This window comes from Verruconis gallopava (genome assembly GCF_000836295.1).
Source record: "Verruconis gallopava strain CBS 43764 unplaced genomic scaffold supercont1.17, whole genome shotgun sequence".
Lineage (NCBI taxonomy): Eukaryota > Fungi > Ascomycota > Dothideomycetes > Venturiales > Sympoventuriaceae > Verruconis > Verruconis gallopava.
This window is the reverse complement of record NW_015622153.1, coordinates 147-25,151: the sequence shown is the minus strand read 5'-3', so window position 1 is coordinate 25,151 and position 25,005 is coordinate 147. Positions and strand designations below refer to the sequence as shown.

At 51.2% G+C, this 25,005-nt stretch overlaps 6 protein-coding genes across 7 annotated transcripts; 3 read left to right on the top strand and 3 right to left on the bottom strand.

Annotated features, from left to right (window-relative positions):
• Positions 1-1,341: 1,341 nt before the first annotated feature.
• PV09_05400 (NAD+ synthetase) lies at positions 1,342-4,249 on the bottom strand. Its single transcript, XM_016358903.1, has 3 exons — positions 4,010-4,249; positions 2,058-3,963; positions 1,342-2,005 (listed from the first exon to the last, which is right to left on the bottom strand). Exons 1-3 carry the CDS (start codon positions 4,025-4,027, stop codon positions 1,800-1,802), a joined length of 2,130 nt encoding a protein of 709 aa, XP_016213042.1. The 5' UTR covers positions 4,028-4,249; the 3' UTR covers positions 1,342-1,799.
• Positions 4,201-5,909, top strand: PV09_05399 (S-methyl-5-thioribose-1-phosphate isomerase). Its single transcript, XM_016358902.1, has 3 exons — positions 4,201-4,455; positions 4,524-5,365; positions 5,419-5,909. Exons 2-3 carry the CDS (start codon positions 4,556-4,558, stop codon positions 5,755-5,757), a joined length of 1,149 nt encoding a protein of 382 aa, XP_016213041.1. The 5' UTR covers positions 4,201-4,455; positions 4,524-4,555; the 3' UTR covers positions 5,758-5,909.
• A 37-nt stretch (positions 5,910-5,946) lies between these two features.
• PV09_05398 (uncharacterized protein) lies at positions 5,947-6,261 on the bottom strand (the record flags this gene model as incomplete). The annotated part of the gene is made up of 2 exons (XM_016358901.1): positions 5,947-6,156; positions 6,205-6,261. 2 exons carry the CDS (start codon positions 6,259-6,261, stop codon positions 5,947-5,949), a joined length of 267 nt encoding a protein of 88 aa, XP_016213040.1.
• A 217-nt stretch (positions 6,262-6,478) lies between these two features.
• Positions 6,479-11,174, top strand: PV09_05397 (uncharacterized protein). The gene is made up of 3 exons (XM_016358900.1): positions 6,479-7,192; positions 7,241-9,775; positions 9,828-11,174. The coding sequence occupies exons 1-3, from the start codon at positions 6,555-6,557 to the stop codon at positions 10,948-10,950; spliced, it is 4,296 nt and encodes a 1,431-aa protein (XP_016213039.1). The 5' UTR covers positions 6,479-6,554; the 3' UTR covers positions 10,951-11,174.
• Positions 11,175-11,558: 384 nt separating this feature from the next.
• Positions 11,559-14,713, top strand: PV09_05396. Of its 2 annotated transcripts, XM_016358899.1 has the most exons (8): positions 11,559-11,900; positions 11,946-12,021; positions 12,213-12,767; positions 12,826-13,235; positions 13,386-13,703; positions 13,768-14,032; positions 14,083-14,336; positions 14,470-14,713. In XM_016358899.1, exons 2-8 carry the CDS (start codon positions 11,951-11,953, stop codon positions 14,577-14,579), a joined length of 1,983 nt encoding a protein of 660 aa, XP_016213038.1. In that variant the 5' UTR covers positions 11,559-11,900; positions 11,946-11,950; the 3' UTR covers positions 14,580-14,713. The 2 variants fall into 2 exon arrangements, with proteins under 2 accessions (XP_016213038.1, XP_016213037.1); XM_016358898.1 differs by having other exon boundaries at positions 11,559-12,021.
• Positions 14,714-14,830: 117 nt separating this feature from the next.
• On the bottom strand, positions 14,831-15,786 carry PV09_05395 (uncharacterized protein; the record flags this gene model as incomplete). The annotated part of the gene is made up of 1 exon (XM_016358897.1): positions 14,831-15,786. The coding sequence occupies one exon, from the start codon at positions 15,784-15,786 to the stop codon at positions 14,926-14,928; it is 861 nt and encodes a 286-aa protein (XP_016213036.1). The 3' UTR covers positions 14,831-14,925.
• Between the last annotated feature and the right edge of the window lie 9,219 nt (positions 15,787-25,005).

Genomic DNA, 25,005 nt, shown 5'->3' with positions numbered 1-25,005 from the left:
ATATCTTAGATCGGCTTAAGAGCTACAGGTTAACTGACTGTACCTTGAGATTTTACCTTGCGGGTACGCCTCGTTGACAAATTTTCTCAGCTTCTTGGCCCATGACTTTGATTTCAAACTCAAAGGAAACTTCGATACATCAAGGTGAGAGAAAGACTTTTCTGGCCAAAACATTGTCAACTGACGTGACGTAGTCGTGATAGAGCTAATTATGGCTGCACTCAATATCCGTAACTCCTCAGTCCCATATAGAGCTAGTCTGCCGAGTTGCCGGTGTTTTTTTGTCAAATTCCTTAACTGTTTACGAACGTCGCTCCACATATGGATAAATCGTAAGAGCACTACTGCTGCCTGTGTCATTTACCTGTTAGCATGTGCTCATTGAGCCAAACAGTGCAGATTACCCATCGACGCGTCCTTTCAGGACTTTTGTTGTCGATGAAGTAGCATAGAAGCCTGTAGATGGTCGAAGGTTTTGGAATTTGCTTTCTTTGCTGTTTCTCTTGCTTCACTTTCGTTGCACTCTGCTCAGAGTTAAATCGTGACTTGCACCGCTGCTGACTTAGAACTAACAACAACGTCGTGCAAATACATGTTTGCATCCGCTGGTGCGGATTTCAATGCCTTTGCAATTCGTTCGTCCATTTCGCCACTCAAAATTAGTGGAGGAGTTTGGTCTTGCTGTATGGCATCACAGAAGGTGCGCCTAATATTGGCAACCGTCACATCAGCTTCAGCTAGGACGAAGTAGAAATGCGATACGAATGTGCAGGCAAGCAAAGGGAGACAAATCTAGAGGTATAAAACGTCGAGATTATTGTTGTGAGTATGAAAGAACAAGGGATGAAAGGAACGTTGCAGGACTACAAGTGACTATTCAACGACCTTTGAGAGCGAAGCAACGTGGCATATTGCACCTTCCACTCAGAATAATCAAATGAAGTAATGCTAAGCAAAGCTCAAGGAGTATTCTTCACGGAAGGAGCTATCTGGCCGACAGAGAACGAGCGCGGGAAGGCACAAACCGACCATGAGAATTGCCCAGGGAGAAACTATATGGTCATTCAGCACGTGCACGAACGAGAATTTGTTCTCCTAATATCCCTTAATTAGTTCAAAACGGCGTCTATTCAATATCAGTGACGTCTGTGCAGCCCGAAGGAAATCAAGGACTATATGTGACGATTCCGGGCGTTTTGAGGACAATCTGGAGCCTTCCCGCCTTTACAGGAACATAAAGTGCTCAGAAGCCCCGTGACATAGCCAATCTTGTCTTTTTGAACGCACTATGCGGTTAGAAATGCGCAGGGAGGGGGGGGGGGGGGGGCAGGGAAGATAGGGGCAAGAAATGCATATTTTGACTACTTTGCAGCTCCCGCAGCTTCTAGACCAAAAGCAAGCCACAACATCCACCCTTAGGCATGTCATAATAAACACATGCCGGCCGTGTTGATGGATTCGGAGAATATATCGACCTGTGTTGCGATTTACCTACCGAAACTCTGGCCCATCTATGTACAGATGGTAAAGAATGCCATGATAGTTTGAACAGACTGAAACCATGTGAAGTAAAAAAGGGGTTACGAGCCCATTTCGGTACGTTGATGATGTCCGGGTATGCTTGATAGCCTTCACGGCAGCTTATTGCACACGATTGCAGGTGCATGAGCTTGCAGAATCTAGAATATAGGGTAGTCATCCACAAATGCAATCTAATTTCGAGATTCTGACAGGAAGAGGAAGGCATCTCTTGAAGCCCCGCCCTACTTGCACGACAAGAATGTTACGTCGATACGTTTCTATTTGTACCCGTTGGCCTTTATTTTCTTCTCAATTTCCGCAAGTTCCTCATCAATCTTCTTGAAACTCCAGTTCTTCCAAAAGCTTGGGTACAAGAAAGGTCTTAAATCGTAACGGTTATCGTCAGGTGAATAATCGTTACTATGTAGCGCGGGTGTGAGCGTGGTCATCTTGTGACGATTGATCGCGTAGAAATGATAGAAACCTAGTGCGACGTCGTTAATACCAAAGAAGTCAAAGGAAAAGAAGACGCGTACGTTTGACAAGGTCGGCAACGTCCTTTGGCTCCATATGATCCTTCCAGTCATGAACTAGCCTCTTGAACATGCCCAGTGGACCAAGTTTGTTCACTTTCCGTAGCCTGCCCATAACGCTCAATTGCGCATATGACATGCCCATGTCAACCTCATCACTTTGAACGTAATCCTCCTCAATAGGCTCCAACTCGGCAGTCGGTGTTGCGTCGAGGAATTCCTGCAACACGGGAATGCCGAACTCAGTCTTTGCATAAGCGATAAATCGCTTGAGGTCGTCTTTGTCAATGCTTCCTATTGGATTAATATCCGCGCTGCTGCAGTCGTATTTCGTGTAATAGCCACGTAATGCTTCCCCTACATTCGCACTTCCAAGAACGAGAAGACCACCTCCTCCAGGTCGCTTGCGAGTTGTAGGGAGCATCTGCGCGAATTCATAGGCGGTGACGAGTCGCGTGCGAGCTTGAATATTTTGCAGACATATATTCTCCGCTGGCGATCCACCTTGGGTCTTGAACTTTGGTTCAAAGTTTAGATGCTTAACAATCAAATTCCGCTGTGCTTCGAAAATTTCGTCGATATCGAGATTAATATGATACGAGCCTATGGCTTCAGCCAAAGTCCTTGCTCTGCCTCTGGTCTCTGCGCTCGATTGTTTCGACATCCCCATGTACACTGTGTGGAATACCTGGTTTGTAAGCTCCTGTGGCGTGCTGGGTAGTTCGTCGGAGTATTTGCAGATTCGTTTGACATCCGCAATAACCTGTTCATTGCCCTCCTTGACTGCAGCCATGACGAGCCTTGCCATGGAAAAAACGAGAACAGCTGTTGAACAGGAATCGATTCCGCCTGAAAGCGGCACTAGGTAGCCAGCTGCTCCAGATCGTCGCAAGTAATCCCACAAGTAACATCCTGCTGACATGGCTATCTCTTCTTCTGGTCGGTGATAACGTGGCTCAAAAGGCTGATCGGGTGCCAGGAAAGGATTTTTCTCCAACTCATCTGATGAAAGTGAAAATTGGGTCTCAATCCTCTGGTACGTGGGAGCTTGCATAGACTGTAAACCGCGGGAGGGCGCAAAGCGGTACGAGCGCACTTCCTCGAGATCAACTGTGGCAGTGATCACTTCCACTTCCCTCAGAGAGAACTGTGAGCCTTGAGCGACAAGCTGCCCGTTGACTGCAATTAGCGCAGATCCGTCGTACATCAAGCGATCTCCATCGCAGCCCATTTGGTTTGCATACAAGTAGACACCGCCACTCTTGCGCGTAGCTTCAAGAATCAAGTTCAAACGCACATTGAGCTTCCTTAGGGTGTGATGTGAGCCGGAAGAGTTTGTAATGACTTCAACGCCATTTAGGGACATGTCCGTATGTGGTGCTCGTGGTGTGAAAAGCTCCTCACAAGTCTCAGCACCAAAGCACGTGTCCGGTGTGCTGATAACAGCATCACCAATGGGTATCATATGCGGGCCTTTGATGTTCTTCATTTTGCCGCGAAGATCATATTGCTCAACATGGCGCGGACGCATCCACGGAATGAAATACCGCATCTCGCGGTAGTTGCCATCATTGGCTAAATACATTTTTGGTCGGATGAATAATATTTGGCCATTCAGAGCAATAATACGGCAGTTAAAGCGATTGTTTTGGTGCATGACTGGCATTCCCACATCGAGAAGGATGTCGTAGCAGTCTTTGTTAGCGAGCAGCTTCTCCATCATTTCCCATGAGTGCTGGTAAACATCACTTTCTAGGAAATGGTCGAGACAACCATAACCAGTGATTTCAAGTTCTGGTCCAACACGAAGCCGGGCACCTTTAGCCTTGGCCTCTTTAATAGACTGTACAATTCTAGCGAGATTGCCCTCATAGTCGAGAACATGCTGATTAAGTGAACAGGTAGCAACCTGTTCATAGTCAGAGGGATCCTACATTTTCAGAAGAAATACATACAGTGATGAGTCTTCCCATTTTGGAGCTCGTAATCCACACGGCTTGATTCAAAGATCGATCCCACAGTCTATGACAAGGCGTTGGATAAGATAGATCTGACTCAGTTGTAGTACCTGAAGTCACGTGACCAAATAATGCTGATTCGAGGCGAGATTGCTCAGCGGAAAGATCCTGTGAAATGTATCTGCCAGGGAGAACTATGCAAGAGAAGCTTTATTGCTTCCACCCACGAGTTGAAAGTGAAGAGTGCGATTGGAATTCCTTGCTGGGCCAATCTCCGAAGTCGCCCGAAATATATTCACGTAAGAGAATATCCTTTGAACACAAAAAATTTCAGGTGTCGGCATATGTAAGCATCTTTTTCAGTTTAGAGAATACTGGTTGGTTTCTTTCGAGGCATATTGAGATTAAGATCTTCGGCGCCTGGTTGTGTGAATTGTTTTATTGTAGGTGAGCCTGGGCATAGAAACAATTCAATTCAACAAGGCAGATTCAAAGTCTAATAATCTGGCAGAGTCGAAAGAGCTTGGGAGTAAACAAGTATAAATGGTTCTACAAGCCATCAGATATGAGAGGGGTTCCCTCCTAGTGCTTGATCAACTTCAGTTACCTTACACTACACATTTTGATTCTGTGAGAACGGCAACTGAAGGATGGCATGCCATCAAATCCATGCGCACGCGGGGTGCTCCCGCCATAGCCATTGTGGCGGCCCTTTCGCTCGCCGTAGAGCTCACTCATGAAACGCTGTCGACAATTCCTGAAGAGGTAGCCGCATTCATAATTGAGAAATTGGAGTACCTCGTTACTTCGAGACCTACCGCTGTGAATTTGGCAGATGCAGCAAGGAAATTAGAGGCCATTGTTGAGGAAGCAAAGAGCGCGGAGGGGGCTACAGGAGAAAGTGTTAGGGATGCGTATGTGGCTGCCGCCGAAAGAATGCTAGAAGATGACGTGAAGGATAATCGGGGGATTGGTGATTACGGCGCGAAATGGATTTTGGAGCATACAGAAGCAGCGCAAAGCGGGCCTGTTAGCATTCTTACGCATTGTAACACGGGTTCGTTAGCTACAGCAGGGTATGGAACAGCTCTAGGAGTGATTAGGTCGCTACATGAGAAAGGAGCTCTCAAGCAAGCCTTCTGCACGGAGACAAGACCGTATAATCAAGGCTCAAGATTGACAGCGTATGAGCTGGTACATGATGCTATCCCTGCGACTTTGGTGACAGATTCAATGGCTGCAGCCCTTATGAGATTGAAGGGGCCAGCTGATAAGCTTGTCGCAGTCGTAGTCGGTGCCGACAGAGTTGCAGCAAATGGCGACACAGCAAACAAAATTGGGACTTATGCTTTGGTAATTATTGTCACACATTGTGTCTTGAGTCCAAAGCACTAACTTCACCACAGTCCATCCTAGCAAAGCATCATGGCATCAAGTTCCTCGTTGCGGCCCCAAGAACGACTATTGACTTGCAAACTCCCAACGGTGAGCATATCACTATCGAGGAACGCGCCAGTTCGGAGGTCGCTACCATCAAAGGACCTCGCGTATTGGGTAGAGAGCTCGAGAAGGACAAGATTGAGACTATAGCCATCGCGGCCCAAGGAATCGATATCTGGAATCCGGCATTTGACGTGACTCCTGCTGAGCTGATTGATGGTATCATTACCGAAGTAGGGGTGGCGGAGAAAGATGCTAATGGCAGATTCAATCTTTCTGAGTTGTTCAATAGCGGACTGCCTTGAAGGACTACCCGCGGCCAGTGATTTCAACAAATAGATGCGAAGAATAACTCCACGCAGTGCTAGAGACAGAGGCTTCATCGATGTTATCAAAATCTCATCTTTCGGATGTCTTTTGCGATCTGCCTTTCTCTTTCTATGCCTCTATACTTAAGGATCTTATGCAAAGACATTTTCATGGATCTGCTCTATTTATTCGCGGGTATTTTCCTTTGCGACGGTTGGAGCAGCATTTTCTAGTTGAGTTTGCGCTGCCCCAGCTTGGCTTGCCTGCCTCGCTTTCACCTCGCGTTCAGTCTTCTCAGCCATCACTAGCATAGCGTCTATCTTTTTCTCGAGCGCTGTGAGGTTCTTTTCCATCATAGCTGCCTGTTGTTCGCCTTCGCGGATCTCTCGAAGAGTCTGCTAATATTAGCTACCTTGAAGGCGACACGAACAAAGAGGAATCACCGTCGCGAATTCGGCTGGGTTGACAACGTCACCAGAAGCGCCGTTTTGTTGTGCCATTATGTCAGCTTGTTGGGAAGAAAGCAGTCCCTCATGGATATGACTTTCCGTCCCACAATGTAAGCGTTCAGCGTCCTTGCAGCAGTGAGTCGTAGCAGTGTAGCTGCAGCTAACTTGTTCGCGTACTGCTACGTCAGACGCAGCTTGGGCAAGTCTAAGCGAAAGCACAGAGCACGCGTCGTCAGGCATGAGGCTTGAGCTGTTTCGACGAGCCAGCAGAACCCCCATCTTCAACTTCGACCACATTTCCTTTAGACCTCATCGTCGCCGAAAGCATTGGAACTGCCTCCGCGATGTTCAGTAATTCCTCCAGCTACCTCGGCGGAGGCAATTCTGCTCGCCCTGGTGCGCAGCCAAGTTATGGCTCATCCTCCTTTCTCAACCCAACGCTGCAGCAGCAGCCGGGTTATGGCCAACCACCAGCGCTACAAAACCAGTATACCGGATATGTGGCTCCGCAATCTCAGTACGGGCAGCAGCAGACAAGCGGACAGCAGCCTCTGAATGCGCAAGCTACTGGCTATCCGGGCCAGTTTGGGCAGCAAACCAGTAACTATGGTCAGCAAATGCAACCGCCGATGGCTTCGCAGCAGCCCTCGTTCCAATACAGCCAGCCGACCGGAATACCGCAACCACTGCAACAGCAGCCGTCGCAGCAGGCCCCAGCTCAGCCATTACAGCAGCAAAAGACGAGTGCTCAAATGGCTGATTCGTTCAGGACAACGCCTGCATCCTCGTCGACAGCACGTCCGTCAACTTCGGGAAGTAAGATACCCAACATCAGATTATCCTTCATTACAGCGCAAGATCAAGCAAAATTTGAGCAGCTCTTCAAATCCGCCGCCGGAAACAATGCTGCTTTGTCTGGTGAGCAAGCACGCGACATTCTGTTGCGCTCGAAACTAAGTGGCAACGACTTGTCTGACATATGGTGAGCATTGCGATCTCTTGCTTATATCACTAACTAACCCTATACCAGGGTCCTTTCCGATACCACCAAGTCCGGACAGCTTATGTTTCCTGAGTTTGCTCTTGCTATGTACCTGTGTAACTTGAGAATGAATGGGAAGAGCCTGCCGTCTGTTCTGCCAGAACAAATCAAGAATGAGGTGTCAAGCATGGTTGACATCATTTCGTTCAACGCGGCCGATACAGCCCCATCACGTCAGTCGGCAGCCTCTCCTCCCGTTATTCAGCAACCCCAACCACAACAGAATAACCAACAACTGCTTAGCCAGCTCACAAGCCAACCTACGGGTATGATGCCGCAGATCACAGGTTACCAGCAGCCCCAGCCGACGGGGTTTGCAGGACCGGGCGGATTTGGCAGTCAGCAGCAAAATCTTCAACCACAGGCTACTGGCTTTGGCGGATCTCAAGGTGGTGGATACACTGGCCCAAGACCACCCATGCCACCCATGCCCACTGGCTTTGGAAATCAGGGCCTGGTAGCTGGTCTCCAACCTCAACCTACTGGCATGGTCGCACCACTTAATAGTCAGCCCACAGGTGTTCCAGGTCAGTGGGGACTTGTGAATGCGCCAGCGGGCGGTCTGCCCAACCTTGATGCATTCAAGCAACAGCTCATGCCGCAACCTGGCCGCGAGGGCGGGTTCTCTATGCAAAATTTGCAGGGAAATGCTAAAGTGCCGTGGGCTATTACGAAGGAGGAAAAGAAGTTGTACGACGATGTTTTCAGATCATGGGACGGATTTGGTAAGGGCTATATCGCTGGACCTGAAGCTATCGAGATTTTCAGCCAGTCGGGCCTCGCAAAGTCGGATTTGGAACGTATTTGGACTTTATCTGATCCCAATAATCGTGGCAAGCTTAACATGGACGAATTCGCTGTGGCTATGCATTTGGTCTACCGCAAGTTAAACGGCTACCCGGTTCCGAATCGCCTGCCTCCGGAGCTCATTCCACCATCTACACGCAATCTCGGCGATGCAATGAGCAGCGTGAAGTCTTTGCTCTCAAGAGACGCTGAAGAGCGAAAGTCATCTGGTGCTTTTTTGCAGCCACAAAGGACTGGCGTGAGCTATATGAAATCGCATTCCTTCCGCCAAGGCAGTCCCTTACATGGGCAGAGAGGCGATGCCACTGTCTTCCGAAATAACGATGATGATATTGGATACAAATCCAGCGCCAGACATCGTATAGGAGGTGGTGGAAGGACGCCTTCTCCAGCACAGCCAGGCAGCCCTGCATCTGAGCGTGATGAATTAACTCTTGATCAGCTGCGGAAATTGATTGCTGAGAAGCAGGTTCTGCTCGATGCTATTGACTTCAGAGATGAGAATGCCGCGGAAGAGGAGGACGCGTTGGATAGGAGAGATCGCAGGGATGCGGATGATTTATATCGCAGAATCAGACGCATACAGGAGGAAATTGACAACCATCCAAACTCCCACGCGAGTGATGGCGACTCGGAAGCTGAGAAGAGGATTCTTAGACGTCAGTTGCAGAGCTTGAACGACCGCCTCCCTGATCTGGCGTCTCAAGTGCGAAGATGCGAACGCGCAATCGCTGATGCTCAGCTCGAGCTGTTTCGTTTGAAGGACGCTAAGGCACACCCGAATTCGTCAACACCGATTGTTGGTACCGGACCCGGGGGTGCAGTAACTGAATCTGATCGACTGAGGGCTCGCGCCAAGGCTATGATGGAACAGAGATCAGCCGCTTTGCGTGGAAAGCCGATTCCCACCAGTGGTGACGACGCAGAAGCAGCTGCCCGCAGACTGGAGGCAGAGACTGCGCGTATTCGTATTGAACGTGAGAATCACGAACGCATGGTTCAAGATGTGGAAGAGAGCGTGCGTGAGTTCGGTAAAAGCCTGGAAGACAGGCTCAAAGAAGGCGCCGCATCATCTGCCAGTGAGCATGAGCGACGACGTTGGGAAGAAGGTCTTGGTGTCGAAGACGAGGTCAAGGATTTCATCTTCGAGTTGCAGCGTGAGAGCAGATTGGCACAGGATCGCAAAAAGGAAAGCAGGGCAGGCAGTCGTTCGACACCATCAACAACGCGCACAGAGCCTGCGAGAGCTACTACACGATCCGAAGAGCCAGCAAGATCTGCCGAAGCTTCGTCCGCACCTGTTTCTGCATCGGCGACTAATGGCTCTTCATATTCGACTTACAAGACTGCTGAAGAACGCGCCGCTTATATTAAACAACAGGCTGAACAGCGCATGGCCGAGCGTCTCGCCGCCCTGGGCATCAAGGCACCATCCAAGCCTGGTGAGACACCTGCTCAACGTGCAGAACGTGAAAGGAGAGAAGCAGAAGAACGAAGACGTAAAGCTGAGGAAGAAGATGCTCGAAAGGATGCAGAGCGTCAACGTAGGCTTGAGGACGAAACAATTGCTCCGCCGACAAAGGCAGTCGCAAAGAAGCCTCCACCACCTCCGTCTCGCAAAGCAGGAAGAGAGGCAGCAGCTGAGCAGAAGCGCGCTAGTTTGGTTATTCAGGAGCAAGCTTTGCGTGAGCAAGAGGAAGAGACAAAACGCATGCAGTAAGTATATTTATTTTTTGTGAATCAGAAGACTGAGCTAATTTGCGAATAGGGATGAGGCTCGCAGGCAAGAAGAAGAGGCTCAACGCGAAAAGGAGGCCCAGGAAGCTCGCATCCGAGAGCTCGAGGAACAAGTTCGCCAAGGCAAGCTTCGCAAAGAAGAGGAGAAGAAGCGCAAACAAGCTGCCGCTCGAGAAGCCAAGGAAGCTGAAGCTCAACGTCAGGCTCAAGCTGCTGCACGTCAGGCCGAAATTGAAGCTGCTAAGGAGCGAGAACGTGAACTACAGAGGCAGCTTGAGAGCCTTGCTGAAGACAGCTCGTCTGACGAGGAGGGTCCTGAACAGGTCACTCCACAAGAGACGACTCCCACTGCCAGTCAAGAACTGCCGAAAGCGGCCACACCCGTGACATCGCCACCGCCCCAACCGGCTGCTCCTGTACCCACTGTCAATGTCGCAAGCCCGCCAAGACCTCCTGTTCCTACCGCTACAGCACCAGCAGAGCAATCTACTAACAATCCGTTCTTGAAGAAGATGCAAGCGAGCAGTCAGAGTAGTGAAGCTGCTGCGGCGCAGACACCGACACCTTCGGAGGCCTCTACTCAGTCGACGAATCCATTCCATCGACTGGTCCAGCAGCAGGCTGAAGCACCAAGTGCGGCGACGCGTGCGGCTCGTGTTCGCTCCAATAGTGACGACTGGTCTGTACTGGAGTCGGATAATGAGTCTTCCGACGATGAAGCACCTGTTGGTGGAGGTGCCAAACAATTGGCGTCTTTGCTGTTCGGCACGATGGCTCCACCTCGCCCGCTCTCAGCGATGGATGGCAACAGATCCGCCACTGCAAGTCCATCAGTACAGAGTCCAGTCACAGCTGGTAGCCCGCCTCCTGCACCACCAATGCCAGGAACAAATGCCCCTCCCGCCCCTCCATTGCCAACTGGAGGTGCTCCACCACCTCCGCCTTTGCCTACGGGTAATGCTCCGCCGCCTCCGCCAATGCCAAATAGTGGCGCACCTCCCCCGCCTCCATTACCGGGTGCGGGCTCTGCACGACCAGCTGGCGCACCGGATAGAAGTGCATTGCTGGGAAGTATCCAAGCCGGAAAAACACTGAGAAAGGTGCAGACAAAGGACCGAAGTGGGAGTGCTGTGGCTGGCAGGGTGCTCGACTAGTCTACCATTGGTCTCCATATCTTGTCGCGGATTCAGCAAGAGCTATACTAAATCATACCTTTCTTGCCCCCTTGGGACTCGTTTTCTCTCTGTTTGATAACTGCCGTAATACTGTACACTCGAAGTTTTATATGAATCCCATGCCCAAGTTTCGTATTCGATGTTTGCGAGCAGAATTGGAGTTTTGCATTGTTGCGCATCCATGATATGCATAGTCTTTGAATCTCCGTGCGGTCCTAATCGCGTGACCTTTCTGCAAGGCTGAACGACCTTCCGTACTTGGAACATGTCTTGGCAGCCCTATCCTGGCCCAAAAGCCTCGAAGCTGACGACACCACCAGGTCGATTCCTTCCCGCTTTTCCATTGAGAATATAATTGAGTAACTCATTGGCGTCATTTGGCAGCATAGCCACTTACGCTTTCACGGCGACGTTGACTGGCACGAAGCTGCCTCATACAGAACGATAAAGTGCCCGCCAAGGCTCGGAGCGGGCTTGAGCAAGTCTGGGCGAAGTCTTGGTAACGGTCTCGGTCGTCGAATCGAAGCTCAATGTCTAGCACGTTGCGTCCAGCATCTGTAATCGACAATACTGGGCCGATGAACCATCTGCGGGTTGTGCAGCTCGCCCGGGCACAGCACAGATCTGCCTTGGACACGCCTGTTCCTGCAAAGCCGCCGGTTGGTACGAAATTTCATGACGAAGGAGGCAAGGTCGGTAGTCAGCGTGGGGAGGCTCCGGCTGACGTGCCTTGAGAGCGAAGGGCATGATGAAGAGATCGACTGTGATTGCTCAATTCAGGATGTAGGTCGCTAAGCTTCGTCAAGAGCACGGCATCTTTGTCGCTCCAAACGTGGGCCTGGCGCAACAGCTCTTAGGTAGCATCTTGCCGAAAGCACCGGATATATGTACTTGAACTGTCCAGGAACGTGCTTTCTCCTACCATCAAGGTATTTTCCCCTGCGTTAAGCGTCTGGAGCTTCTCTGATCTTCAGGCACGATGGGTTTCAAACGTCTTATCACGGCAGGAGCCCTGCTGCTGCAAGTGGTCTCGTCACAAACTTTCCAAAGGTACGTAGAACATCTCTTCGCTGTCAGAGCTGCAAGGCACCGTGACGATGTCGAAAATTGCTAGAGAGAAATTACGTGGGCAACGTCAGTTCCCTTTCCGCACCACGTTTGCCGTGCCTAGTGACTTCTTTCAGCACTTAGCCAGTTTGAAATCGCGATCCTAGAGTTTGAAATACTGACTCGCCGTGTAGACTTGGAACTTGTCCAAAGCTGGGATGCATCTTCCCTCCTGATCAGGCCGAGTTCCTGGCTGGCCAGTACTTTGACATCCGTCTTGAAGTCCATGCTCCGGTCAATGGTAGCGAAGCTGCCCATAACGGAAAGCCTGATGAAGCCTTCACCTTCACCATCACAAGCCCAGATGGTAAGACTGCGTCTGCTGAGGACTTCTTCAAAGTCGAAGCTCCAAAACTTGAGAAGTGGAACTTCACCTGGTATGAGGACCTTTTCGCTAAGGATGCTGGCACTCCATCTGTTGTCAATGTGGCTGCGAAGGCGTATAGACGGGTCTTCCTGAGCACTCCTGGTATCTACAATGCGACCTTGACCTACTATGGAGGTAGCACCACGGTTGCAACGTGGGAAGTTCGTGATCTGGAGACTGAGCGCAAGGCTAAGAACATTATTTTGTTCATTGGCGATGGCATGACTACAAACATGATCACTGCTGCCCGTTTGATTGGCCACAAGAGCATCAACGGCAAGTACCAGACCAAAATGCAGCTAGACAAGTTTCCAGTTCTCGGGTAATGATCACCATTCATCAAAAAAATAGCAAGTGCATCACGAAGCTAACTTCTCTAGCCATCAAATGACCCACTCCATTGACTCTTTTATCACCGACTCAGCAAACAGTGCTACTGCGCTCTATACCGGTCACAAATCGACTGTTAATTGCTTAGGAGTCTACGCTGACAGCAGCAAGAATGCCTTTGACGACCCCAAAGTCGAGACTATTGCAGAGCTTTTCCGCCGCCTCGTCGGAGGCGCAGTTGGCATTGTCAGCACTGCATTCATTGCGGATGCTACCCCAGCGGCTCTTACTGCCCACACTCGCGACCGCAATCAATATGGCGCTGTCATTGATTCTTTTCTGCATGGAATCACGAACTACACGTGGACCAACTGGACTGGGCCAGATGTCTTGTTCGGTGGCGGAGCTGAGAACTTCTTCAACTCCAGCCTAGGTGGTAAGACTTACCAAGACAAGGACTGTAAGTATTTTTTTTTTTTTTTTGATGTCTGGTAATTGCGCAGTTTATCAGCAACCGTAGAATTTTGGCCACATCCCAAAACTTCGACTAGCTGCTCACAACTTCTCTTACTTTGTCTATTGATTTCATTGACTAACTAGTTCGTACTAGACTACGCAGAGTTTAAGAAAGCTGGTTACCAGCTTGCTCAGGATGCTAATCAACTTAACTCTCTTTCTAATGATAAGAAAGCTCTTGGAATATTCAGTGTTAGCAACATGGCCAAATGGCTCGACCGCAATGTCTACACCGACAACCTGAAAAATCAGAACAACTCTGCCGATGGTCTAAAGAAAGACGCCCTTAACCAGCCAGGCTTGAAGGAAATGACCTTAAAGGCTATTGACATTGTTCAGGCTCGTTCTCAGGGTAAGGGCTGGTTTATCATGTCAGAAGCCGCTTCTATTGACAAGATGATGCATGTTTTGGGTGAGTTTCGCGTTCCCCATCCAAGCAGGAGATGTTCCTATAACTTAATGCTAAAACCTTCCAGACTACGAGCGCGCGCTTGGTGAGCTTCTTGAGCTTGATGACACTGTCAAGGCAACCATCCAACACCTAGAGAAGATTGGGGAGCTCAACAATACTCTTGTCCTTGTCACTGCTGACCATGGACATGGCTTTGATGTCATGGGTTCTGTTGACACTAAGTATCTGAACGAGCAGAAGGATCAACGTAAAAAGCGCAATGCTGTCGGTGTTTACCAGAACTCCGGCCAATCACAGTACATTCTGACTGGCAATCTGACATACACTGAGTAAGTTTGTTACACTCATGCTTATCCAACACTTCGCTAAGAATCGTAAGGGGCGTCCACTTCCCCTCAAACTGGGATCCACGATACACTCTCTTCCAGGGTCTTAAGGCCAATCCAGATTACCGTGAGGACTACCAAGTCAACAAGAACGGTCCGCGCACACCAGCTGTGAATATAAGTGCCGCGGCTGACTACTATGTCAACCCTAAGGACAATCCCAACGGAATCGTTTACAATGGTACCTTGAGTTTGGATGAGCCTCAAGGTGTGCACTCATTAACCGATGTGCCTGTCTTTGCGCAGGGTAAGTTTGTCACTTTGAGAACCTATGGAAACATTCAATCTTCAAACGCAGATAGAATACGTGCCCGGCGGGTATCCGATGTGGAAATATGGTCCTGGTGGTTACGTGAATAGAAAGCTAACATATATTACAGGACCTTGCCAAGCAAAATTTGGCGGCGTCTATTCCGCTACCGATGTCTTCTACCGCATGGCGGAATGTTTTGGTCTTAGCGGCAAGGGATTGAAACCGTCTAGCCACTAAATGGATTGAAGTGCGATGACAAAGAAGAGGAAGGCGACGGTTTATCATAAAGGCATGATGATGAGATGAGTAGCACATACTAGACGATACCATGTATATAGAACACGATCCTTGAATATTAATTACTAATGGCGTAGGCTTCGAAAGTATTCCGCCCATGTTAAGATCCTGTTGCGACAAGAAGTTTTTGCTGTTGAGCGAAGAGAGAGTGAAGCAAAAAGATGCCGAAGAGAGCTGCTCCTAAGAAGTATCAAGTTTTTCGTTTCAAATACCGCACGAACGACGACATGATGAATGATAACTGCAGAATCGCGTGCTCTATATATAGCTTTCGTACAATATCTATTTATATTTCCGAAGAATTGTCTATTTCATGAATGCCCGGGACTTCGACCAAACCTTGCTGCTGTTGCGGTGTAACCGCGCCATGTTTGGCATACTTGTAAGTTTCCAGTCCCTCGCCTGACGCTTCGAGGCGCTGTGTAGAGTTCAGCTCATGTGTCATCTCGGAATTGAGGGGGGCAGCCGCGCCTTTTCTTCGCCTGAGACGATGTACAACGCCGCCTACCACAGCTACCAGCGCTATGATGCCCCCTACTACGCCGCCGGCGATTGCGCCTACATTTCCGCCGGTCCTCCCACCGACGTGAGATGCGTCCGAGCCTTTTGGTGTGGAAGAAGCGTTGGGCAACGAAGCGGTTGGCGTTCCCGTCGACGACTGTACCTTTCCGTCCACGACGAACAAACCGTTGCCCTTGGCACAGCAGTCGGTGTTGCCTCGGTTGCAGCAAAAGCTTCCATCATTGCATTCCGTGACGGCTACGTTCGCGTCCTGGAACGACGTTCCGTTCGGCCAGCGTGCACTCGTGCTGTTCTGCACCTTGCGGCCAGCCGCCACGCACAGCTGCAGACATGCCGGCGACGTCCACGTTGGATCTGTGCAACTCTCCCTCCACAACATGGGGCCTCCGTTGCTGTGACAGAGGCCGTTACTGACGCACGTGTCCGCGCCCTTTGTCACATTCGTTCTGCAGCACATGCTGTCGTCGCCCGCTGTCGAGCATGGAACCCACACGTCGCCGTCAAGGTCGAAAAGACGGTTGACGTCCGTTCCATTAGGCAAAAAGCAATTGCAATTCGATCCACGGATGCACAGGAAGGCCAGAATGTAAAGCGTGAGGTGAAGAGACGGTCTTGCGAGAGCCATTGGGGGGGAGACGAGTCGACGCAACGCAAAGCACAAAGTCGACGACAGCACAACCGATGCATTGAGGAAGCAGAGCAGAAAAAGGAAAAAAAAAAACAGAACCCACGCGAGAGAAAAGAAAAAAAAAGGAAGGTTAGACCTCTTTTCTCTCTCTTGATCTGAATCCCAGGCTCTTTCGTCATAACCACTCAGCCACCTGTTTATCAACCACAGCGGCTCGCGACGTGAAAAGAGCCATAGGTGGCCTGCACCGCTTAACCCGCATCCGCAGACGTGCTGACACCGTGGGCCTACTTTCTATTTTTTTTTTTTTTTTTTAAAAAAAAATTCAATTTCTCTTGGCCAGCGGCGATCTCGTGCTTCAATGGGCAAGTCGAAAGCGGCGGGAACTGGACTGCGACGTGCTCCGTCGTCCAATGACGCCGAGCTCACTCCAAATAAGGCGATTTCATGGGGGCGAGGCGTCCATGGGCTGAGAGTATCGGAGAGGGCGACGATGTTGCGTTGTTCGTACTCAACTTCTTCCACGATGGGGAGCTGCACAGCCTACGTTACCCCTACAGTTTGAGCTCCATGATTCGGCTTCGAGATCCAGTGTTTCGGATAGTTTTTGGCCGGTGCACTTCAACAGCCTCGTCTCGTGGTTATCGGAAGAGCGCGAAGCACGGCGGCTTAATACAGTCTTGAACCGCGGAGTCCCATTGCAACACGACTGATAATCGTCGCTCGAAGTTTGCCTCAGGAATTCTTCCCGGTTTGCTCCTCGCAACGTCAAAACTTTCAGCCTTGGGTTCTGCTTGTAAGTTTTCGACGACTCGAGCTAGTCAATGGTCCCACGATACACAGAGAATGCGCGCGATAAGTTGTATCATTCAATATCCAGCAAGATTGGGAGCAGCGGGCGAGTTCAGCAATCCTTGTACGCGAACATCAGATCAAAAACTGTAAACAAAGTACGCCTACTGAAATATAAAAAATCGTTCCACGTACAGCGAAAATTCAGTCTGGATTGCAGAAATATGCAAGCCCAAGCAAAGCACGTTAGAGCTGCTTCGAATATGGATGTATTTCCATTGCGGTTTTGGTTGATGCTATCATGGTCCTCAAATCCCCTTGGCACATAATTTACTTTGCATAGTTATTGTATCTACCATGATATTCACGCCGTTACCAGGCAATCTAGAATCCTGTCCTTGTATGAATGTTATGGTAGCTTTTCATATTTCCGCATAACCCAACCGTAGAATGCCATGCGAACGCAACAATCGTCAACGATCATCTCCCGCTTCCTCATGCCTCCGATTCAATCTCAGTTGCTGCGGGGGGAGGCGCAGCGGCTTCCCGATTGCCAGCCGCACCTCCACCTCTGCCTCGACCACCTCGGAAGCCTCCGCGACCCTCGCCACGGCCACCTCGCTCTTTCTCTCCCTCGCCGGCGCCGCTAGCCTTCGCCTCCGCCTCTTTCAGCTCCTGCTCCTTTTGCTGAAGGAAATTTTCCTTCTCAGCGCGAATCACGCCTAGGATCTCCGTGAGACTGGACCGCCACATGTCTAACCTGGCCGAGACCTCCTGCCACTGCTTCTCGCCAAACACTCGATATGTGCTGCGGTGGATGAGGAACTGTTGGTTCAGCTGCGAAAGCTTGCCCTCGACGAGACCGGCGCGGATCACGTCGATGACCCACATCTCCACTTCGTCCTCAGGCACTTGCAGAGCCTTTGCAATCTGCGTGTACGAGAGCGTGCGTTTCTGGTTCTCGTGTGCCGCAAGGGACGCCAACGTAAGAAGGCGCATTTTCCTGTCTAGGACAGCCTCGTCAAGACCGTGCGATTCTAGCCAGCCGTCATGCTCGGTCTTGAAGTCGTTGAAACTTTCCAGATTGTCGGCCGTGAAGATTTCGAGCAGTTCGAAGGCGACGGCGTCAGAGTTCTTGAGCGCCTGGACGGCGTCCAGCGAATTGAGATCTTCAAAGTCGAAATGTGCGGGATGAAGCAAAGCGGCCTTCAACGCCTGTTGTGACAACTTTTGCGCCTCTTCGCTCGACGCCTCGTCCGCAGGTATTGTCCGCAGTGCCCTGATGAGGTACTCGTAGCTATCATCGGTCTCCCCCGAGGCCTCCGCTGTTTCGGAAATTTCCAAAAACAACTGTCTCTGCTCTTCAGCGTCGATGTCCCATTGCGCGATCCACTGATCCAGATTCTTCAGTTGCGGCTTAAGCGTCTCAAAGTTACCTGAATTCTTAACGACCGAGAGTATAGCCCGGAAAATGTGGAAACGCGCCTCGTTGTCCGCTGGTACGGTGTTGAAGATGGTGCTAAGGATGGAAAGTGCGAGACCGGTGCCGTTCTGCGGCGATGAAGTGATTGGCTTCGACAGGTATTGACATATTCTGTTAAGGAACATCTCCGGCTTTGGTGCTTGTCGTATAATGTGTATAAGTAGATTGTACGCCGCGACAATGTCTGTCCGATGTTAGCCTCGAGGCTTCCACCTCACTTTCACAGACGCATAATCTGACCCTTTTCCGGCGCTGCATTGAGTATCGAAGCGGCGCCGACCAGCTTCTTGAGCGCATCCTCCGTCTTCTTCTCCTGCACCAGGCTGCTCACTTCCGGTTGTATGGGGCCGCCCTCCACATTTTGGGCCTTTCGCAGACTGTCGATGTACTGTGCGAGTTCGTCTGAGAGCTCCTCGAAAGAGCCCTCGATCAGGAGGGTATTCGACGGAGCCGGCATGCTGATTTCGAGGCGGTCGCGGCTGAACGGTCGGATTTGCGTCTCTGGCGCTTTCGATATTGTATGCAAAAGTGCGATGCTCAAAATGTCCCGCGCTAGCTAAGAATTGCCCCCGTCGGCAACACTTGCCCCCCCGGCTGAGCGTAAAATTGACTCATCGACCTTAAAGCGAACTACTTCGCTCTTCTTTAAAAAGAGCCGTGAAAAATTCCTCGTCAAGAGTTTCTTTTTTTTTTTCTTCATATTATGAACAACGCAATAATCACCACTCGCTTAAAAGCATTTTCGGAACAGAGATGCCCGCTCGAAAGGGCGTGTGGCTTCCATGACAACGAAAACCGTCTGCTGAGTGAAGAGTATCTTGTATGATTGCCCGGCTTTGGGTGCGGTTGTCTCCTTGCGTAGCCATGGGGACGAGCGCAATGGCTGGACATACATTTACGACGATGAATCAAGGCTTCACTGCCGTTCCTCTGACATGTAGCGCGAGGTTCTTGGGCAACGGGATCAAGATCGACGCGAAGCCCACAATCACATCCCGAGAATCTGTAATTCCGGTCAAGAGACGGTCGGACGAGAGCACTTTGCTCAGTATCTGTCGACTCTGTGGCGCAGAATGACCTCTTGTTGCCTTTCTATGCCAAGCCAGTAGATATCGTCGCTTTACGAATTGTCCGCGCATCCTCTGGATTAGGGAAAACGGCCGTCTTTATGAGGATATGTATTGAGTTACTGGATTGTACGCAAGGCCCTGCATCAAGTTTCGCGCTCTTCAACGATGCAAGAAAAGATAGGTATATCTGTTGACACAGCTTGTGAAGTCAATCATGTCGTGAAGTCCTTGAGAAAAGCTCGTATAAGAAGAGAGCAGACTGGACGAGCGAAATGTCCATTCCAAAATCTTCAGACACACACTATGCGGACGAATGTAAAGGGATGCGAGATTCACAGTATTGCTTTGGCAGCCAGATCAAGAGTGACGGCTCAAAATAGTATTGATTCCTTGTGACCTTGACTTTTTCTTCGTGTCGCAGTCGATTGCAAAACACGATACGGTAATCTATCGTGACAATGCCATGTCCCGTGAACATACAAACGCCATGTGCAGAATGCTATTCCATTTCCACGCCCGTCATCTCCTCGCTGCGCTCTATGCCTTGGCGACGCGCTTGCCCTTGACGTTCTTCTTTGGGGTCTCACCGATCTGCAGACCTACAAGCGCACAAGCTCGTTAGCAATTCCGTCTCTCTTCACAACATGCCCAGATTTTCCAAAGTGGCTTCGACGTTCGTTCACGTACCTGGCGGCAGGCTCTGCTTCAGCTTCTCCGCGCGGTCAGAGTCCTTCAGAACGAGAGTGTACAGGTTGCGGTGGCATCGAATCTTGAACTTGACCTGGTTGGTCTTCTTGTTCTTCTTTATTCTCGCCGCTGCCAATCTCCCATTAGCGCTGCCCAATTCAACGTGAAGCCTGCTGCGGGGCTATTGTGCGTGGACGTACAGGACGCATCCTTTCGGCGAGCGATTTCGATGAATTGCTTGATGTCTGAGACCTGCTTAGGCATTTTGGCGGTTTGTGGTGCGGCACGTAATGCTTGGACGGCTGGTTGGTACTTTTGTGTGCGAATATCGCATGCATAGTGTGCGAGCCGGGAAGCTCAGGCAACAAGGCGAAAATGGATATGCTAGTGCTCAGAGCAAGGGAAGCCAGGGCAGGACAAGGATCGACGAGGCAGCAAAGAAAGAGTTATTACCTGTCCACTTTCACCACACTCTGGGATCCAGCTTTGAAATTTCCCCTACACACTCTTCAAGTCTTGTGCGATCTAAGTGAGGTCTCGAACACAAATATACCCTCGGCGAATCGAACAGCTCCCATCGCATCATTTGTCGTCATGCCGACGCCACTCGACCGGGCGTTGCAGTCCAAATCTGCCTTTTTTGGCTTCGCAGGAATAATCACAGCAGTCGCAGCATGGTCGATATGGTAAGAAGCTCACCTGTCCAGCAACGTTGCTTGGCCTGATCAGGCCTGACCTGATCCATGCGCAGGGGGACCGAGAGCATGTTCCCAAAGGAACCGGATCCCAAGGGCGGTAAGTTACATCTAAATGCTGGTTCTACATCGTGATGTTGAGCTCATCAACCATTGGTAGATCCCGAAACGTGGAGCCTTGAAGAGCTCCGGAGGTGGCTGAACAATGTCGGTTCACGGGAAAGACCACCTTTTTCCTGTGGCTGGGCTAATTGAGACAATAGCGAAGGCTACTTCCCAGCAGCTCTGCTACTAGAGAAGAGCTGCTGCAGCGGGTGAAGAACAACATGCGCAGCGGGTGAAGCACGACTAGTACAGATTTTAATGCTGGATGCTGGCAAGTGCGTGAGAGGTAATTTGTTGGGAGGGACTGAGAATCGCAAATGATACCCTGATTGCATGCTGGACCTCTCTCTCGCTCTGTTTCTTTCTCTCTAAAAAGTCACTGATCTTGTCCCATCCTACCATCCATTATCGTCATGTAGAATAGCATTTCGTCCCAGTAGGCCATCACCGACGTGCCGATGCAAGCTGCAGTTTCTGCTGCCGCCAATTCTCCTGTGCTTGGGACAAGGTGATTTTCAAGAACGAGGCTGTAGGGCTGAGAACCTTGGCCTTGCAGCAAGAGACCAAGTGGACTCAGTTGATGATGGGCAGCATATGATGGATGAACACGGTGCGACGAGATGTCGATGGAGAACAGCTAGCACCAGGCTGCGAAGTCACAAGCTTTCCTGCCGTCGCCAGACTGCCGACTGGAGAAAGGTGATGGTCGAGACCAACAAAGTGTCCCGTAGACGTGAAGGTCACTCGGACGAACCCTCGAACGGTCTGATCCGGCACCTCAGCGCCACCACAACCAGCTGAATCGTGTCTGCCGTTGCCGTGAAGGAGGTGGGCTCATGGACATCTTTCCCGTAAGCAGCGACGAGAATCATGCACGTCTGCAGTTGACCGCCAAGGAACGACGATGGCCGCCGTTGCGGCGGAAGCACAGATCCAATGCGGCTGACATGGAGGACAAACACACACACACAGTGCAGGCAGGCATGGAGCAGCGACGTAGGCCATGACGCTCACGGCAGCTCGCACAGGTCGTTGCTGGTGGCCATGCAAAGGGGCCCTCTCAAGGCTTGGAGCTTCCGAGAGTGCGCAAGCTCGTGGCCAGGACACGAAAAAAATACAATAGTCTGAATCCTTATTTTTGGCAGCTGGACTCGTGCACAGCCTCAGATGCTCGGTGTTTCCTGTCGTCTGCGCAACGCCGATCGCGCCCTTCGACTGCGTTAGCGACCTGGAGTTTCGCGGGAACGTGCAGCTCGCCCCTGAGCGAGAGAGCGGCGCACAGCAAGGCCGGAATCTGATCCACGGTGCAAGGCCACAGGACGAGAGCGCGGATGCTGGACGACGTGCTGCGGCTGCTGGACGGGCCCGGGATGGTAAGCCACGGGAGATTGGAAGGAGTTGGATGACGTTTTCGGTGGTGCGCTGTGTGTCTCGAGCTTCTGGCTGCTACAGCACCCTTGCAGCCAGGACCCGCCCGCGTTGCCATCGTGCCTCTGCAACGAATAAAGCTCCAGCATGGCCCCAGACGTCCGACTCTGCATATAAATTCTGACAGCGTGCAAGCCCTCTTTGGACTGTCCTCTCTGCCTATCTGGACAACCGTTCTCCCTCTGTGTTGCCGTCGCTTCGTCCGTCTGCCCCTCTGTGGCTCGTCTTGTCGAAGCCCGCCCGTAGACGCTCCCGCACTTCCCCTACCGTCACCGCCTTCTGTGTTTTCCGTGCTTTTTTTGACATCCCTTCGTTCTCGCACCGAAGCAGGACACAATGTGGTGAGTACAGCCTGCTGCATGGACGCCGTTTTCGCTGCCCAGGAAACGAGAGGCCGGCCGCTGACGGGGCTCACTTCACAGTGGCATCTTTGGTTACGTCAACTACCTGGTTGAGAAGGACAGAAAGTTTATCCTCGACACACTCACCAATGGTAGGCCACGAGCGAACCTGATCCGAATCCAGTCTTTGGCTAACATGGACCCCGCTAGGTCTCGCACGGCTCGAATACCGTGGCTACGACTCGGCCGGCCTAGCTATCGACGGCGACAAGAGAAACGAGGTGTTGGCGTTCAAGGAGGTGGGCAAGGTTGCCAAGCTGAAGCAGCTCATCGACGAGAGCAAGCCAGACCTCACCAAGGTCTTTGACTCACATGCTGGCATTGCCCACACCCGATGGGCCACCCACGGCAGGCCATCAAGGCTGAACTGCCACCCCCACCGGTACGTTGCAATATGCTTGACCTCCGCGTCGGTCGGTCGCGGCAACAGACAGCCCCTAACAGCGCTCAAACAGATCCGACCCCAACTGGGAATTCGCCGTGGTTCACAATGGCATCATCACCAACTACAAGGAATTGAAGACCTTGCTGGAGAGCAAGGGCTTCAAGTTCGAGACCGAGACGGACACGGAGGCTATTGCGAAGCTCGCCAAGTACATCTACGATCAGCACCCCGATGTCGACTTCCCCGTCCTTGCGAAGGCCGTCATCTCCGAGCTTCAGGGGGCCTTTGGCTTGCTCCTGAAGTCGGTTCACTACCCACATGAGATCATTGCCGCCCGAAAGGGTTCGCCACTCGTCATCGGTGTCAAGACCGGCAAGAAGATGAAGGTCGACTTCGTTGACGTTGAATACACCGAGGAGGGTACCGCCCTTCCCGCTGAGCGTGCCTCCCAGCAGGTTGCCCTGAAGAAGACGAACAACCTGCTCGCGCCTCCAGACAAGTCTCTCCTTCACCGCTCGCAATCCCGAGCCTTCCTTTCCGACGACGGTGCGCCAATGCCCACCGAGTTCTTCCTCTCCTCCGACCCTTCTTCGATCGTTGAGCACACAAAGAAGGTGCTCTACCTGGAGGACGATGATATCGCCCACATTCACGAGGGCTCCCTCAACATCCACCGTCTGAAGAAGGATGATGGCACCTCCAATGTGCGCGCCATCCAGACGCTTGAGATTGAGCTGCAAGAGATCATGAAGGGCAAATTCGACCACTTCATGCAGAAAGAAATCTTTGAACAGCCAGAATCCGTTGTCAACGCCATGCGTGGTCGTCTCGATGTGGAGAACAAGAAGGTCACCCTTGGCGGTCTTCGCCAGTACATTACCACGATTCGCCGCTGCCGCAGAATCATCTTCCTCGCTTGTGGTACCTCCTACCACTCTTGCATGGCTGTCCGTGGTATCTTTGAGGAGCTGACCGAGATTCCCATCTCCGTCGAGCTAGCCTCAGACTTCCTGGACCGTGCTGCTCCCATCTTCCGTGACGACGTCTGCGTCTTCGTCTCCCAGTCCGGTGAAACCGCTGACTCGCTCATGGCGCTGAGATACTGCTTGGAGCGCGGTGCTTTGACCGTCGGCATAGTCAACGTGGTTGGCTCGTCGATATCTCTCCTTACCCATTGCGGTGTTCACATCAACGCCGGCCCCGAAATTGGTGTTGCCTCGACCAAGGCCTACACGTCTCAATTCGTGTGCATGGTCATGTTTGCATTGACACTCTCGGAGGACCGCGCCTCGAAACAAGCCCGTCGCGAAGAGATTATGGAGGGTCTCGGCAAGATTTCGGAGCAGTTCAAGGAGACTCTCAAACTGGATCAGTCAATTAAGAAATTGTGCGAGAAGTTTAAGGACCAAAAGAGCATGTTGCTCCTCGGCCGTGGTATGCAGCACGCTACTGCACTTGAGGGTATGTGCTTTTCTTCTATTTCGCCCGGCTCAGCTGCTTCCTAGGCACGGACGAGCATTAACGAACTGACTGTTGAAACAGGCGCCCTCAAAATCAAGGAAATCTCGTACCTCCACTGCGAGGCTGTCATGTCTGGCGAACTCAAGCACGGTGTTCTTGCCCTGGTTGACGAGAATCTGCCTATTGTCATGATCCTCACCCGTGACGGTTTGTTCGCCAAGTCACTCAACGCATACCAGCAGGTGATCGCCCGCAAGGGTAAGCCAATCGTCATTTGCAACGTTGGGGATACCGAATTCCCCGCGGACAAGACGGAAAAGATCGAAGTTCCGGCAACTGTAGACTGCTTGCAGGGCTTGATCAACGTCATTCCTCTTCAACTCATGGCATACTGGCTTGCAGTTGGTGAGGGCCTCAATGTTGACTTCCCGCGCAACCTTGCGAAGTCGGTCACCGTAGAGTAGTGGACAGGACCAGTGGAGTTCCTTTCGTTGAGAACAGATCTCTCAGTGGTCGCAGGAACCTCGCGTGATCGATCCTCTGCCTCACCTGTACGGTATATTCTGGCGCAATGACGAATGAGAAAAAGGTACGGCAATGACACAAAAGAAACTGTTTGTAGCTAGTTGGGGTTGAAGATCTCTCGGTACGGAGCTGTATTGGGACACGGCCGCTTTTGGCGAGCTTGAAGCCTTGTACGAGTAGGAAA

Bases quoted from the DNA above. Each gene is read 5' to 3' on its own strand.
- PV09_05400 (XM_016358903.1), bottom strand. The intron at 2,006-2,057 runs GTACGCGTCTTC...ACGTCGCACTAG, and splicing joins CGTTGCCGACCTTGTCAAAC to GTTTCTATCATTTCTACGCG.
- PV09_05399 (XM_016358902.1), top strand. From the start codon at position 4,556: ATGGTTCTACAAGCCATCAGATATGAGAGGGGTTCCCTCCTAGTGCTT. The intron at 5,366-5,418 runs GTAATTATTGTC...ACTTCACCACAG, and splicing joins AAATTGGGACTTATGCTTTG to TCCATCCTAGCAAAGCATCA.
- PV09_05397 (XM_016358900.1), top strand. From the start codon at position 6,555: ATGTTCAGTAATTCCTCCAGCTACCTCGGCGGAGGCAATTCTGCTCGC. The intron at 7,193-7,240 runs GTGAGCATTGCG...ACCCTATACCAG, and splicing joins AACGACTTGTCTGACATATG to GGTCCTTTCCGATACCACCA. The intron at 9,776-9,827 runs GTAAGTATATTT...ATTTGCGAATAG, and splicing joins GAAGAGACAAAACGCATGCA to GGATGAGGCTCGCAGGCAAG.
- PV09_05396 (XM_016358899.1), top strand. From the start codon at position 11,951: ATGGGTTTCAAACGTCTTATCACGGCAGGAGCCCTGCTGCTGCAAGTG. The intron at 14,033-14,082 runs GTAAGTTTGTTA...AAGAATCGTAAG, and splicing joins GGCAATCTGACATACACTGA to GGGCGTCCACTTCCCCTCAA. The intron at 14,337-14,469 runs GTAAGTTTGTCA...CATATATTACAG, and splicing joins TGTGCCTGTCTTTGCGCAGG to GACCTTGCCAAGCAAAATTT.